Source organism: Pseudophryne corroboree, chromosome 1 (genome assembly GCF_028390025.1).
Source record: "Pseudophryne corroboree isolate aPseCor3 chromosome 1, aPseCor3.hap2, whole genome shotgun sequence".
Lineage (NCBI taxonomy): Eukaryota > Metazoa > Chordata > Amphibia > Anura > Myobatrachidae > Pseudophryne > Pseudophryne corroboree.
This window is the reverse complement of record NC_086444.1, coordinates 499,501,389-499,511,930: the sequence shown is the minus strand read 5'-3', so window position 1 is coordinate 499,511,930 and position 10,542 is coordinate 499,501,389. Positions and strand designations below refer to the sequence as shown.

At 41.7% G+C, this 10,542-nt stretch overlaps 1 protein-coding gene across 1 annotated transcript; it reads left to right on the top strand.

Annotated features, from left to right (window-relative positions):
* Positions 1-5,370: 5,370 nt before the first annotated feature.
* On the top strand, positions 5,371-10,542 carry LOC134895689 (ribonuclease H1-like). The gene is made up of 2 exons (XM_063913857.1): positions 5,371-6,846; positions 8,075-10,542. The coding sequence occupies exons 1-2, from the start codon at positions 6,044-6,046 to the stop codon at positions 8,082-8,084; spliced, it is 813 nt and encodes a 270-aa protein (XP_063769927.1). The 5' UTR covers positions 5,371-6,043; the 3' UTR covers positions 8,085-10,542.

Genomic DNA, 10,542 nt, shown 5'->3' with positions numbered 1-10,542 from the left:
AGTGCCTGGGCGAACGCTGGGTGTGTTTGTGACGTCAACCAGGAACGACAAGCACTGAACTGATCGCACAGGCAGAGTAAGTCTGGAGCTACTCTGAAACTGCTAAGTAGTTAGTAATCGCAATATTGCGAATACATCGGTCGCAATTTTAAGAAGCTAAGATTCACTCCCAGTAGGCGGCGGCTTAGCGTGTGTAACTCTGCTAAATTCGCCTTGCGACCGATCAACTCGGAATGAGGGCCATAGTTTCAAAAAGTTGCATGAAAATGCACCCGATACAAAATGAGTTAAAACACTACACAAACCGACTCAAACACGAATATTAGTAAATATAGGCCAAGGAGTAGGTCTGGAGCTACTCAGAAACTGCAAGAAAATATTTAGTAGCAATTCTGCTACTCTTACGTTCGCAAATCTGCTAAGCTAAGATACACTCCCAGAGGGCGGCAGCCTAGCCTGTGCAATGCTGCTAAAAGCAGCTAGCGAGCGAACAACTCAGAATGAGGGCCCATATACAGTATATATATATATATATATACATATGCAAAAATATGTAATAATCCACATATAAACCAGCACACCACTTCTGCAATAGCAATATTCAATCCAATTTAATTAAGTAGAAAGTGCATCGCACAAACAATGGCAATAATTCCATCAATACTTAGCATTTCAGTGCATCATTGTTTCAGTGCACCATAGCAAGCGGCAGCTCCAACAGTGGTTTCAGTGCAACAGCCCCTTCATCATGGGAAAAGCCATCTGGCCAGCTGGAAGCCACCATCGGTCACGCCATTGAAACTCTCACCAGCCCTATGCTAGGTGCAGATCATCCGAGTATGACCTCCAATGTGAGCAATTCAAAGTCTCCATATGCAACTGCTTTCAGCAATATGCCCACACTAAAGTTACATCTGTGTCTGATTAGACAACCCCCTGTGAGCACACAGGAATGCCCAGCACATTTCTAATATACTTCTTGGGCAGTGGTGGATTGGGAACTAAAAGTGGCCCAGGAAAAATGTGTACAAGTAGCCTCACATGGGCAGCAGCAGAGGTATTCCATGTAACCATGGCGGCAACACTACCCCTCACATGTCAACAAACAAAACAGACCCCACATGCACGTTGATCCAGGGAATCTTCCCTGCGGACCCTATGGCCAATCTGCCCCTGGTGAAAGGCAGAGTGAGCAGGGGAGAGTGTGACAAGAAGTGGATGACAAGAAGTGGGTGACAGGGAGAGGCAGAGGGAGATGGTGAGAGTGGAGGTAAACAGGGAAATGGTGATGGCAACAGGCAGGGGGTGAATGGACAGTGTGACAGATAGAAGCAGTGGGTGATAGGTAGAGGCCGAGGGTGACACGGGGTGGTGGGGGAGCAGGTAGATGGTGATAAGATGAAAGCAGAATGTGGCTGGAAAGGGGGACAGGGAGACATAGAGATGGTGACAGGGAGAGGGTAATGGTGGTGGGGAGAAGGCAACAGTGAGAAACAGTCGGTGACGAGGAGACGCTGAGGGTGAAGGGCAGAGGGTGACAGGGAAAAGCAGTGGGTGACATGGAGACAGGTAGACACAGAGGGTGATGGGCAGAGTGTGACAGGGAGAAGCAGTGGGTGACATGGAGAGGGTGATACCATAATTACAATTTCATTAATGTACAGTATATTCCAGGCTAGGAGTGGAAGTGAGATAGCTGAGTGGTCTGACTACTGAGAATCTGTGTTTATATTGAGCAGCTTGCAGCAGCTGAGCAGCATTTTATTCTCTCACTTTAGTCTCTTATTGGCCTGCACAGAGTATATGAGCTGCTGCTGTGCAGGGAAATAACTGCCTTTGCTTCTCCTGTCCTCCCTTAAGGTGCATATACACGGTGCAATGTAACCTTACGATTTTCACTATATAGAAGGAGGAAAGTTAGGAGGAAAGGGCAGTAGCTGAGATGGGAGGGGATGTGGCCCCTTCTCCCCTTCAGGCCAGGTCTGGATCGAGCGCATGCATCAATGTAACTTCAGAGTTACTGACTGGCGGTGGGCAGTGCAGTGTATTCCGGTGGCATATGAGTCAGTGTGACTCATTGTAATGCCACCGGCTGTGGGCCTCTACATTGCAATGCACCAGCTGCACTGCCACTAGTTCTGCCTCTGAAGGTGATAACAAATAAGTGAGTCTATTTACTAAGCCTTGTGTGGAGATAAAGTGGACAGAGATAAAGTACCAGCCAATCCGCTCCTAACTGCCATGTTTCAAACCGAGCCTGTGACATGGCAGTTAGGAGCTGATTGGCTGGTACTTTAACGCCATCCACTTTATCTCCACACAAGGCTTAGTAAATAGGCCCGAAGATTTCTTAGGTCAGTAGAAGTCCAGGAATATACAAAACTTGTGGGCACAATTGTCCATATGATGGCTCTTTGGAAATCTAGGGCCTGATCAGAGATTGGTTCTAGTCTTGTCGCTACTGCGACTTTGGACGCAGCACCGATGAGAAAATATTCTAATGCTGCGGGAGATATCTGAGGGTAAAAGGCACCCCTTCACAGCATCACAGATCTTAATGCTGCGTGCAGCCCTCGGCCATCTGAGTAAGGCTCAGCTTACTGATAATAACCAGCGGAACTACTCAGCTGGTGCCAGGAAATCACAGACCCTGGCCTAGCCACTTCCTCATTTGAAAACCTCTGCCCTGCACTGCCTGGCTCCTGCACCCAAATGGTCTTAGCATGTCAGTCATGCTGTGGCTTAGCGGGCAGTCTGTGCAAGTTTGCAAGACCCGTTCTGCATATGTTGAGAACGGATCCTTCACATGTGCAGACCCGCCACTATCGGACTTGTACACAAACCATCAGGATGGCATACAGGTCTGAATGAGGCTCTTACTTTGTAAAGACTAAGCATTATTTGAATGAAAGGTTTCTGATACTACTGCATCTTTTGGGTCTTCAGTGAGCCCAGAAAGGGAGCACAGACTGTAGGTTAAAAGGACTACAGGTAGCTGAGACTTTACAACTGTGCTATGAAGATCTCTTGTTATTTTTATTTATAAGGAGGAGGAGTTACCAAATCTTAAGGTGCATACACACGGTGTGATGTGTGCTTATGATTTTAACTATATAGTCAAAATCGTAAGAAAAGTTAGCACATATTGCACAGTGGGGGTAATTCCAAGTTGATCGCAGCAGGAAATTTTTTAGCAGTTGGGCAAAACCATGTGCACTGCAGGGGAGGCAGATATAACATGTGCAGAGAGAGTTAGATTTGGGTGGGTTATTTTGTTTCTGTGCAGGGTAATACTGGCTGCTTTATTTTTGCACTGCAATTTAGATTGCAGATTGAACTCACCACACCCAAATCTATCTCTCTCTGTACATGTTACATCTGCCCCCCCTGCAGTGCACATGGTTTTGCCCAACTGCTAAAAAATTTCCTGCTGCGATCAACTTGGAATTACCCCCAGTGTGTATACAGCTTGTGATATCGATGCTCGCTCCGGTATTGCACAAAAAAATAGACTGTGTAGGCAGTCACAATTTTGACTATATTGCGTACAATCTAGTTTCTATAGACAAAATTGTATATAGTTGTGATACGAGTGTGATATGAAAGGGTGAGAGTGGGGTTTTCTGACTGACTTCCATTTTGTGCCGCAGTAACTATGCCATATAATGACAAGAGAATAGCAAGGGTGTTTGTCTCATGAAACAAGATGTTCTAGAAGAAGGATTCTTAGAATAGACAAGGACTCATGTTGTTATAGACAAGGACTCATGTTGTTATTTTCAGTTTAGACAAGGACTCATGTTGTCATTTTCAGTTAGATAAGATGTTTCAGAACCCCCGGAATGTACCCATATATGGATAGATTGTGTTTTTAGTTTTGTATAAAGGACGGGGAATGTTAGGGGAATTTCGGAATCCACCTGAGACGCTAGCAGACGTGCTGCGTGTGAATACCGAATTTCCCCTTGAGACGATCGTCTTGAGATTCCCTGATCCAGAGTGCTCAAGTGATGCTACAATATTCGGTAAGATATTGATGTAGTTTCTTGATATTATACCTATATTTATGATTATGTATTAATACCTGACGGAAATACTATAAGAACTAATAAATTATTTACTATTGAGACATAAAAGTGTTGTTTGTTTTGCTGCATTAAAGTGTAAGCCTGTTCTGGGCAACAGTGAGCGCAGAATGTATTGAGCAATCTCACACACCCTAGTTCTATACAGCAAGACATTTTTGGTGTAGTCGGCAGGATCTATGTTTTCTTATATCTCGGTGTAGGATACTTATAGTGTAAAACGCTTTTGTACAGTGGTGGGTCCTGGCCAGACTTACCTCTGTTCAAAGTTTTGTCAATTGGCAGGTTGCCAAGTTTTCGCCGATATATAACAACATAGCACGGTAAGGATGTTTCGTAAGGAAAAAAAGGCTGGAGCGGAGCAAATTACCATCCCAGGGTGGACTGAAAGTCCCTACAATATTATAGCACAGGAGTTATTAACGTCAGGTTTAGCAGAATCATGGGATGGTAAACTCAAGAATGCAGAACCCCTCGATGTTGTATATGTACTTGAGGGGGTCCCTGCCAAGGCAGGTGATTTAATGGCGCTGGGAAGACGGTGCTGGATACTAGTATCAGCATACCGTGCAGAACCCCTCGATGTTGTATATGTACTTGAGGGGGTCCCTGCCAAGGCAGGTGATGTAATGGCGCTGGGAAGACGGTGCTGGATACTAGTATCAGCATACCGTAAAATGCACCAAAGATATGAGCAGTTACAATCATGTTATTTAGATATAGAACAAACAGTAATTGAACAACAAGGAAAGATAGGATTGTTACAGTGCAGCAATAAGATGTTATCAGAAAAAGCCCAGAAATATCAGATTGTTGGCGAGAAGGCTGCTGTCAAAGTAGCCCAGAACAAATATAAAAAAAAAAAGGAAGGGTAAACACCCGAAAAGTACGAGCAATTATTGCTTCTGCCGATCTTCAATGGGATCCCGATACATGGGAGAATGGAATAGGGATAGAGCAGAGTCAAACACTAGAGGAGGGAGTGGAGAACAGGGATACAGACAAACCGGCAATGCAGATAATAGAGTATCCAGACGGGAAATGTTCCAAGCTCTTTTGAAAGCAGAAATAGATAAAGAAACCATAGATGGGAAAGATACTCCCTATTTATGGAAATTGTATAAGCAAAAAATTTTGTCAGGCAAGAAAATTGCTTTTGCAGGGAATACCAGTGAGAAAAAGGTAAAAGAATTTAGGGATCAAGAAAAAGCAATTAAGGGAGGAAAATTGCCTGACTGGGAGATGTTTGAAAAATTATATCCCTGGGAGGATATTGCTGCTAAAGTAGCAACACGTTTGAAGCCTACTGCTCCCCCCGAGGAACAGGAAGATTCAGAGGGTGATGCATAGGTAGCCAGCCAAGCCCCTGTATGGATTCGTCATGATGAGAGACCTTATGTCAAATTAGGAATCCATTGGTCACGGGGCAATGTACAAGAGGTCCCCGCGTTAATTGACACAGGGGCAGAGGCTACCCTAATATATGGAAATCCCAATAGATTTAAAGGACCCCGAATTAAAATTGCAGGGTTGGGGGGTCGAGTAACTGAAGGGGTACAGGTGGAAATACCTCTAAAAATAGGAAATTTACCTATTAAGAAATGCCGAGTACTAATAGTACCCATTAGAGAATATATTATAGGCATTGATGTTTTAAAAGGACTGACCCTTTATTTAGATACAGGAAAATTTAGTTTTGGAGTCAGGAGTAATTGTATTCAGGCCAGACCTATTGTGGTGGGAAAAGTAAAAATGCCCCCAGTACATGTCCCACCTGCAACTAAATTAATTGCAATGAAACAATATTGTATACCGGGGGGCCATCAAGAAATAAGCGAAACCATTAAAGAATTAATAGATACAGGAGTGGTACGATATACCACTACTGCTTGGAATAATCCAATTGCTATTGGGCATTAGTGGATACTGAACAGTTAACAATAGGACACTCTGTATTGATGAGACCACGCATACCAATTATGCAATGGATAATGTCTAATCCAAAGTCAAATAGGATTGGGCATGCCCAAGAACAGAGTATTATAAAATGGAAATGGTATATTTCAGAAAGGGCAAAACAGGGAGAGGGAGGTGTGGCATCCTTACATGAAAAAATTGCAGATATTCCAGTAGATGGAGTGAGTACAGCTTCTCCTCAAGAACAGCTGGAAGAATCACCAGTAAAATGGGGTAAACCTTATTCTGAGTTAAGCGACAAATCTCAATGTCACACATGGTTTACAGATGGATCTGCACGTTATGTTGCGGGAAGAAGAAAGTGGAGATCAGTTGCGTTTAATCCCCGCATGTCTAAGACATTAAAAATAGAAGGGGAAGGAAAGAGTAGCCAATATGCTGAATTATTTGCAGTATATTTGGCCCTTAGACAGGAAATTGGAGGTGAATGTAATATTTATACTGATTCATGGTCAGTAGCCAATGGATTAGCCACATGGATGATGAGCTGGAAGAAACATGATTGGAAAATTCATGGGAAAGAGTTATGGGGAAAGGAAGTCTGGGAGGACATTGAAGTTATCACTAAACAAACAAAAGTAACTGTATTCCATGTTGATGCACATGTACCATTAGACTCACTTGAACGTTTGTTTAATTCACAAGCAGATGCACAAGCCGCCATTGCTAAGTCATCTCATGAGCCAGTGGCAGGAGAGACGAAGGAATTGGAATCATGGTTGCAGGGTACAGCCCTTTGGGCACACCAAAAGAGTGGACATCTGGGAGAAAAGGCAACTTACAGGTGGGCGCAAGAAAGGGGTATTCCCCTCACATTGGACATTGTGAAATCTGTGATTTTACGGTGTCCCTTGTGTCAACACTCCCAAAAGAGGGAAGTGCCCCATACTGTAATGGGCCATATTGGAAGAGGTAAGTTACCTGGACAAATCTGGCAGATGGACTTTATTGGACCCCTGCCAGAAAGTCGAGGGTGTAAATTTGCATGTACAGCAGTAGATACATACTCAGGATTAATGGTAGCTTTCCCCTGTAAAACTGCTACACAATGGAGCACTATTAGGACACTTGAGATTATAGTACAATATTATGGTATGCCCTTACAGATTCAAACAGACAATGGTAGCCATTTTACAGGACAACAAGTAAAAAATTATGCTCTTGAGCATAATATTGAGTGGTTGTACCACATACCTTATTACCCGAAAGCGGCAGGGTTAATAGAAAGAATGAATGAATTATTAAAATCCACTCTGAAAAAGGTTAATGGATCTGATAAGTTTGGGCAATGGAGAGATAATATCTCAGAATCTTTACAGATAATAAATAACCGACCATTGACAGAATCCACAACTCCTCTGATGAGGATGCTGACCCCCAATTTATCAATCAAGGCAGCACATAAAGTAGAAAGCCTTATTTATTGGAAAATTCACGAAAAGGCGATAGAACCATACAGAGCTACGCCCATGTCGGCAGGGTTGGACATGTATGCTATAAACCCTGATGTTATTGTTCCTTATGGGATTAAGGTTATACCTACTGGGATAGGTTGCAAAATGCCTTCTAATCATTATGGACAGTTGTCAACCCGTTCTAGTATGGCAAAGAACGGAATAATAGTGATAGGAGGAGTAATTGACCCCGACTATCAAGAAGAAATTAAAATAGTTGTGTTGAATTTGAGCCCAGACCCCTGCGTAATCTGTGAAGGGGACCGAGTGGCACAATTGTTAATAATACCCATTTTGATAGAGCCTATCCAATTGGGAGAAGCTCCAACCAAACTTACTGTTCGAGGAGACAAAGGGTTTGGTTCATCTAACACTGTGAATGTAGGAGCAAAAATCTGGGTACAGAAGCCTCAAGGGCCGCCTGAACCGGCTGAGGTTATAGCTGTGGGAAAAGACAGAGTACTCTAAATAATGAAACCAGGACAAGAGAAATGGGAATATGTACCTCAAGAAAAATGTTATTTGCGAGAGTAACTTACACTGATTTTGTACCTATAGATTGTCGTGAGGCTCAGTCTTGGAATCCTTGGAATTGTATTATTGGTCGTCCACTCTAGTACATGGACACCTGGATTGAAGATAGAGAAACGAGAGTTGCATACTGTACGGTGGGGATGGAACAATGCCACCAAACCAAGAACCCAAGATAATTTCACTTGTCAGGCCAATCAGCGCTGTACTAATATAGTAAATATAACAATTCCGGGAACGATGTGGGCTGGACCGCCTGATCCACAAAGAAACAGATATCGACCTACATTTGCCTTACATCAGTCAGAAGGCAATATCACATTTAATGGTGCAGTAAATATAAGTTGCTGCTCCAAACCTTATAGGTTCCGATTTCTCCCTAAAGATGAGAAGAATAAAGAATATAAGAATTGTTCTAAATAAGGAGCAACCACATTTCGGTTAGCTGTAAAAGACGTTTTAATTTTGGTATGTCATAATGCTACTGAAATAAAAAATTGAACGTGGTGGGCACAAGATTTAAGGTTTATTGATATCAATGCATCACGAATCGATATTGGACATGTTAAAAGATTACCATCTACATGTGAAAATGTAGGTACACAAGCTCAAAAGACTGTGTTAGTCACACAAGTTGTTTTCCCTCCCAATAATAGACAATGTATATCCCGGCAACGACGTGCCTGGTATGATACATTGTTGGGAGGATATGGGACTCTAACAGGAGTATTAAATGGAATAGATATTGAAACATTAGCCAATAGGATGCATAGCGCCGGTAGTAAATTAAATGACGGACTTACATTACAAGCAAAATGGATGCCTACTATTTTTGAGCCAGCCAAAATATCGTCTGGAATAGATACTTTAATGAACCAGCTAATTAATGCTAGTAATGATTTTGCTGTTGGATTTGATACCAACATTACTAAATTTATAAATTGGACCGTCTGTACACTACAGACTATGTATGAGCAACAACAAAAAGGCGTTATGCAAACTATGCTAATGACCGGAAATGAACAAGTATGGAGAACAATTTTTAATACAAGTGTGTCCAGGGACGCTTGGATACACTTGGAAGCTGCTAAAATGATTTGTAATGACCCCGTATGCCAAGGTATTTTAACTATGTATAATGTAACCAAAGTTATTCAAATGTGTAAATATATTGTAATGCCTTTGTTGTTAGGACCATCTGGTGGAGAATGGTACTGGTTCCCCACTATGAAAGGAGAATATATAGATGAGAATAATAGAACTCATGATTTGAGTATTTGTACACCCACTTTACAAGGCAAGATATGTAGAGTACAATCTGCAGTTTATGAACCTTGCTTATTAGAGAATGGAGTAAATTTATGTAAATGGATAGTTTTACCTTTGTCATATACAATGATGATGGAGGTAGGCCCACAGGAAGTATGTTTGGTAACTGATACACCAGCCATACCTGGAATGGTAATTCCATTTTCCGGATGTATTAGTAATGTTAGTTCCTTAACCTGGGAAAATGAGACATTTATATTGTATGCTGACCGTGAAGAATATGTTACAAAATATTGGAGTCCACAAAATTTAAGTATTCCCCAATGGGATTTGAAGTTAGATAAACTACATAAAATTATGAAACAATCCAAAGTTATTGAAGATCATATCAAATATCTAAATCAATCTATTGTAACTCATCAAGTGACAACAACAATAATTGCTGATCAATTACAGAAAATTGGTTCTGATGTCCAGGATGCAACTTCTCATCATTGGTGGGACTTGTTTACTGGATATTCTCCGTCTGCATCCAATATGCTAAATTTTCTGGTACATCCTGTTCTCATACTGTGTATAATAATAATAATTTTATCTATTTGGAACTGTGTGGTATTTTACCGCATATGTTGTAAACGACAAAAGGTTGTAATGGCAAGTTATGCGTTATAATTGGAATCAGTCAAGGGCCGTTTGTGATACGAGTGTGATATGAAAGGGTGAGAGTGGGGTTTTCTGACTGACTTCCATTTTGTGCCGCAGTAACTATGCCATATAATGACAAGAGAATAGCAAGGGTATTTGTCTCATGAAACAAGATGTTCTAGAAGAAGGATTCTTAGAATAGACAAGGACTCATGTTGTTATAGACAAGGACTCATGTTGTTATTTTCAGTTTAGACAAGGACTCATGTTGTCATTTTCAGTTAGATAAGATGTTTCAGAACCCCCGGAATGTACCCATATATGGATAGATTGTGTTTTTAGTTTTGTATAAAGGACGGGGAATGTTAGGGGAATTTCGGAATCCACCTGAGACGCTAGCAGACGTGCTGCGTGTGAATACCGAATTTCCCCTTGAGACGATCGTCTTGAGATTCCCCGATCCAGAGTGCTCAAGTGATGCTACAATATTCGGTAAGATATTGATGTAGTTTCTTGATATTATACCTATATTTATGATTATGTATTAATACCTGACGGAAATACTATAAGAACTAATAAAT

What these genes read in the sequence shown, in the direction of transcription:
- LOC134895689 (XM_063913857.1), top strand. Translation starts at nt 6,044, where the DNA reads ATGAGACCACGCATACCAATTATGCAATGGATAATGTCTAATCCAAAG.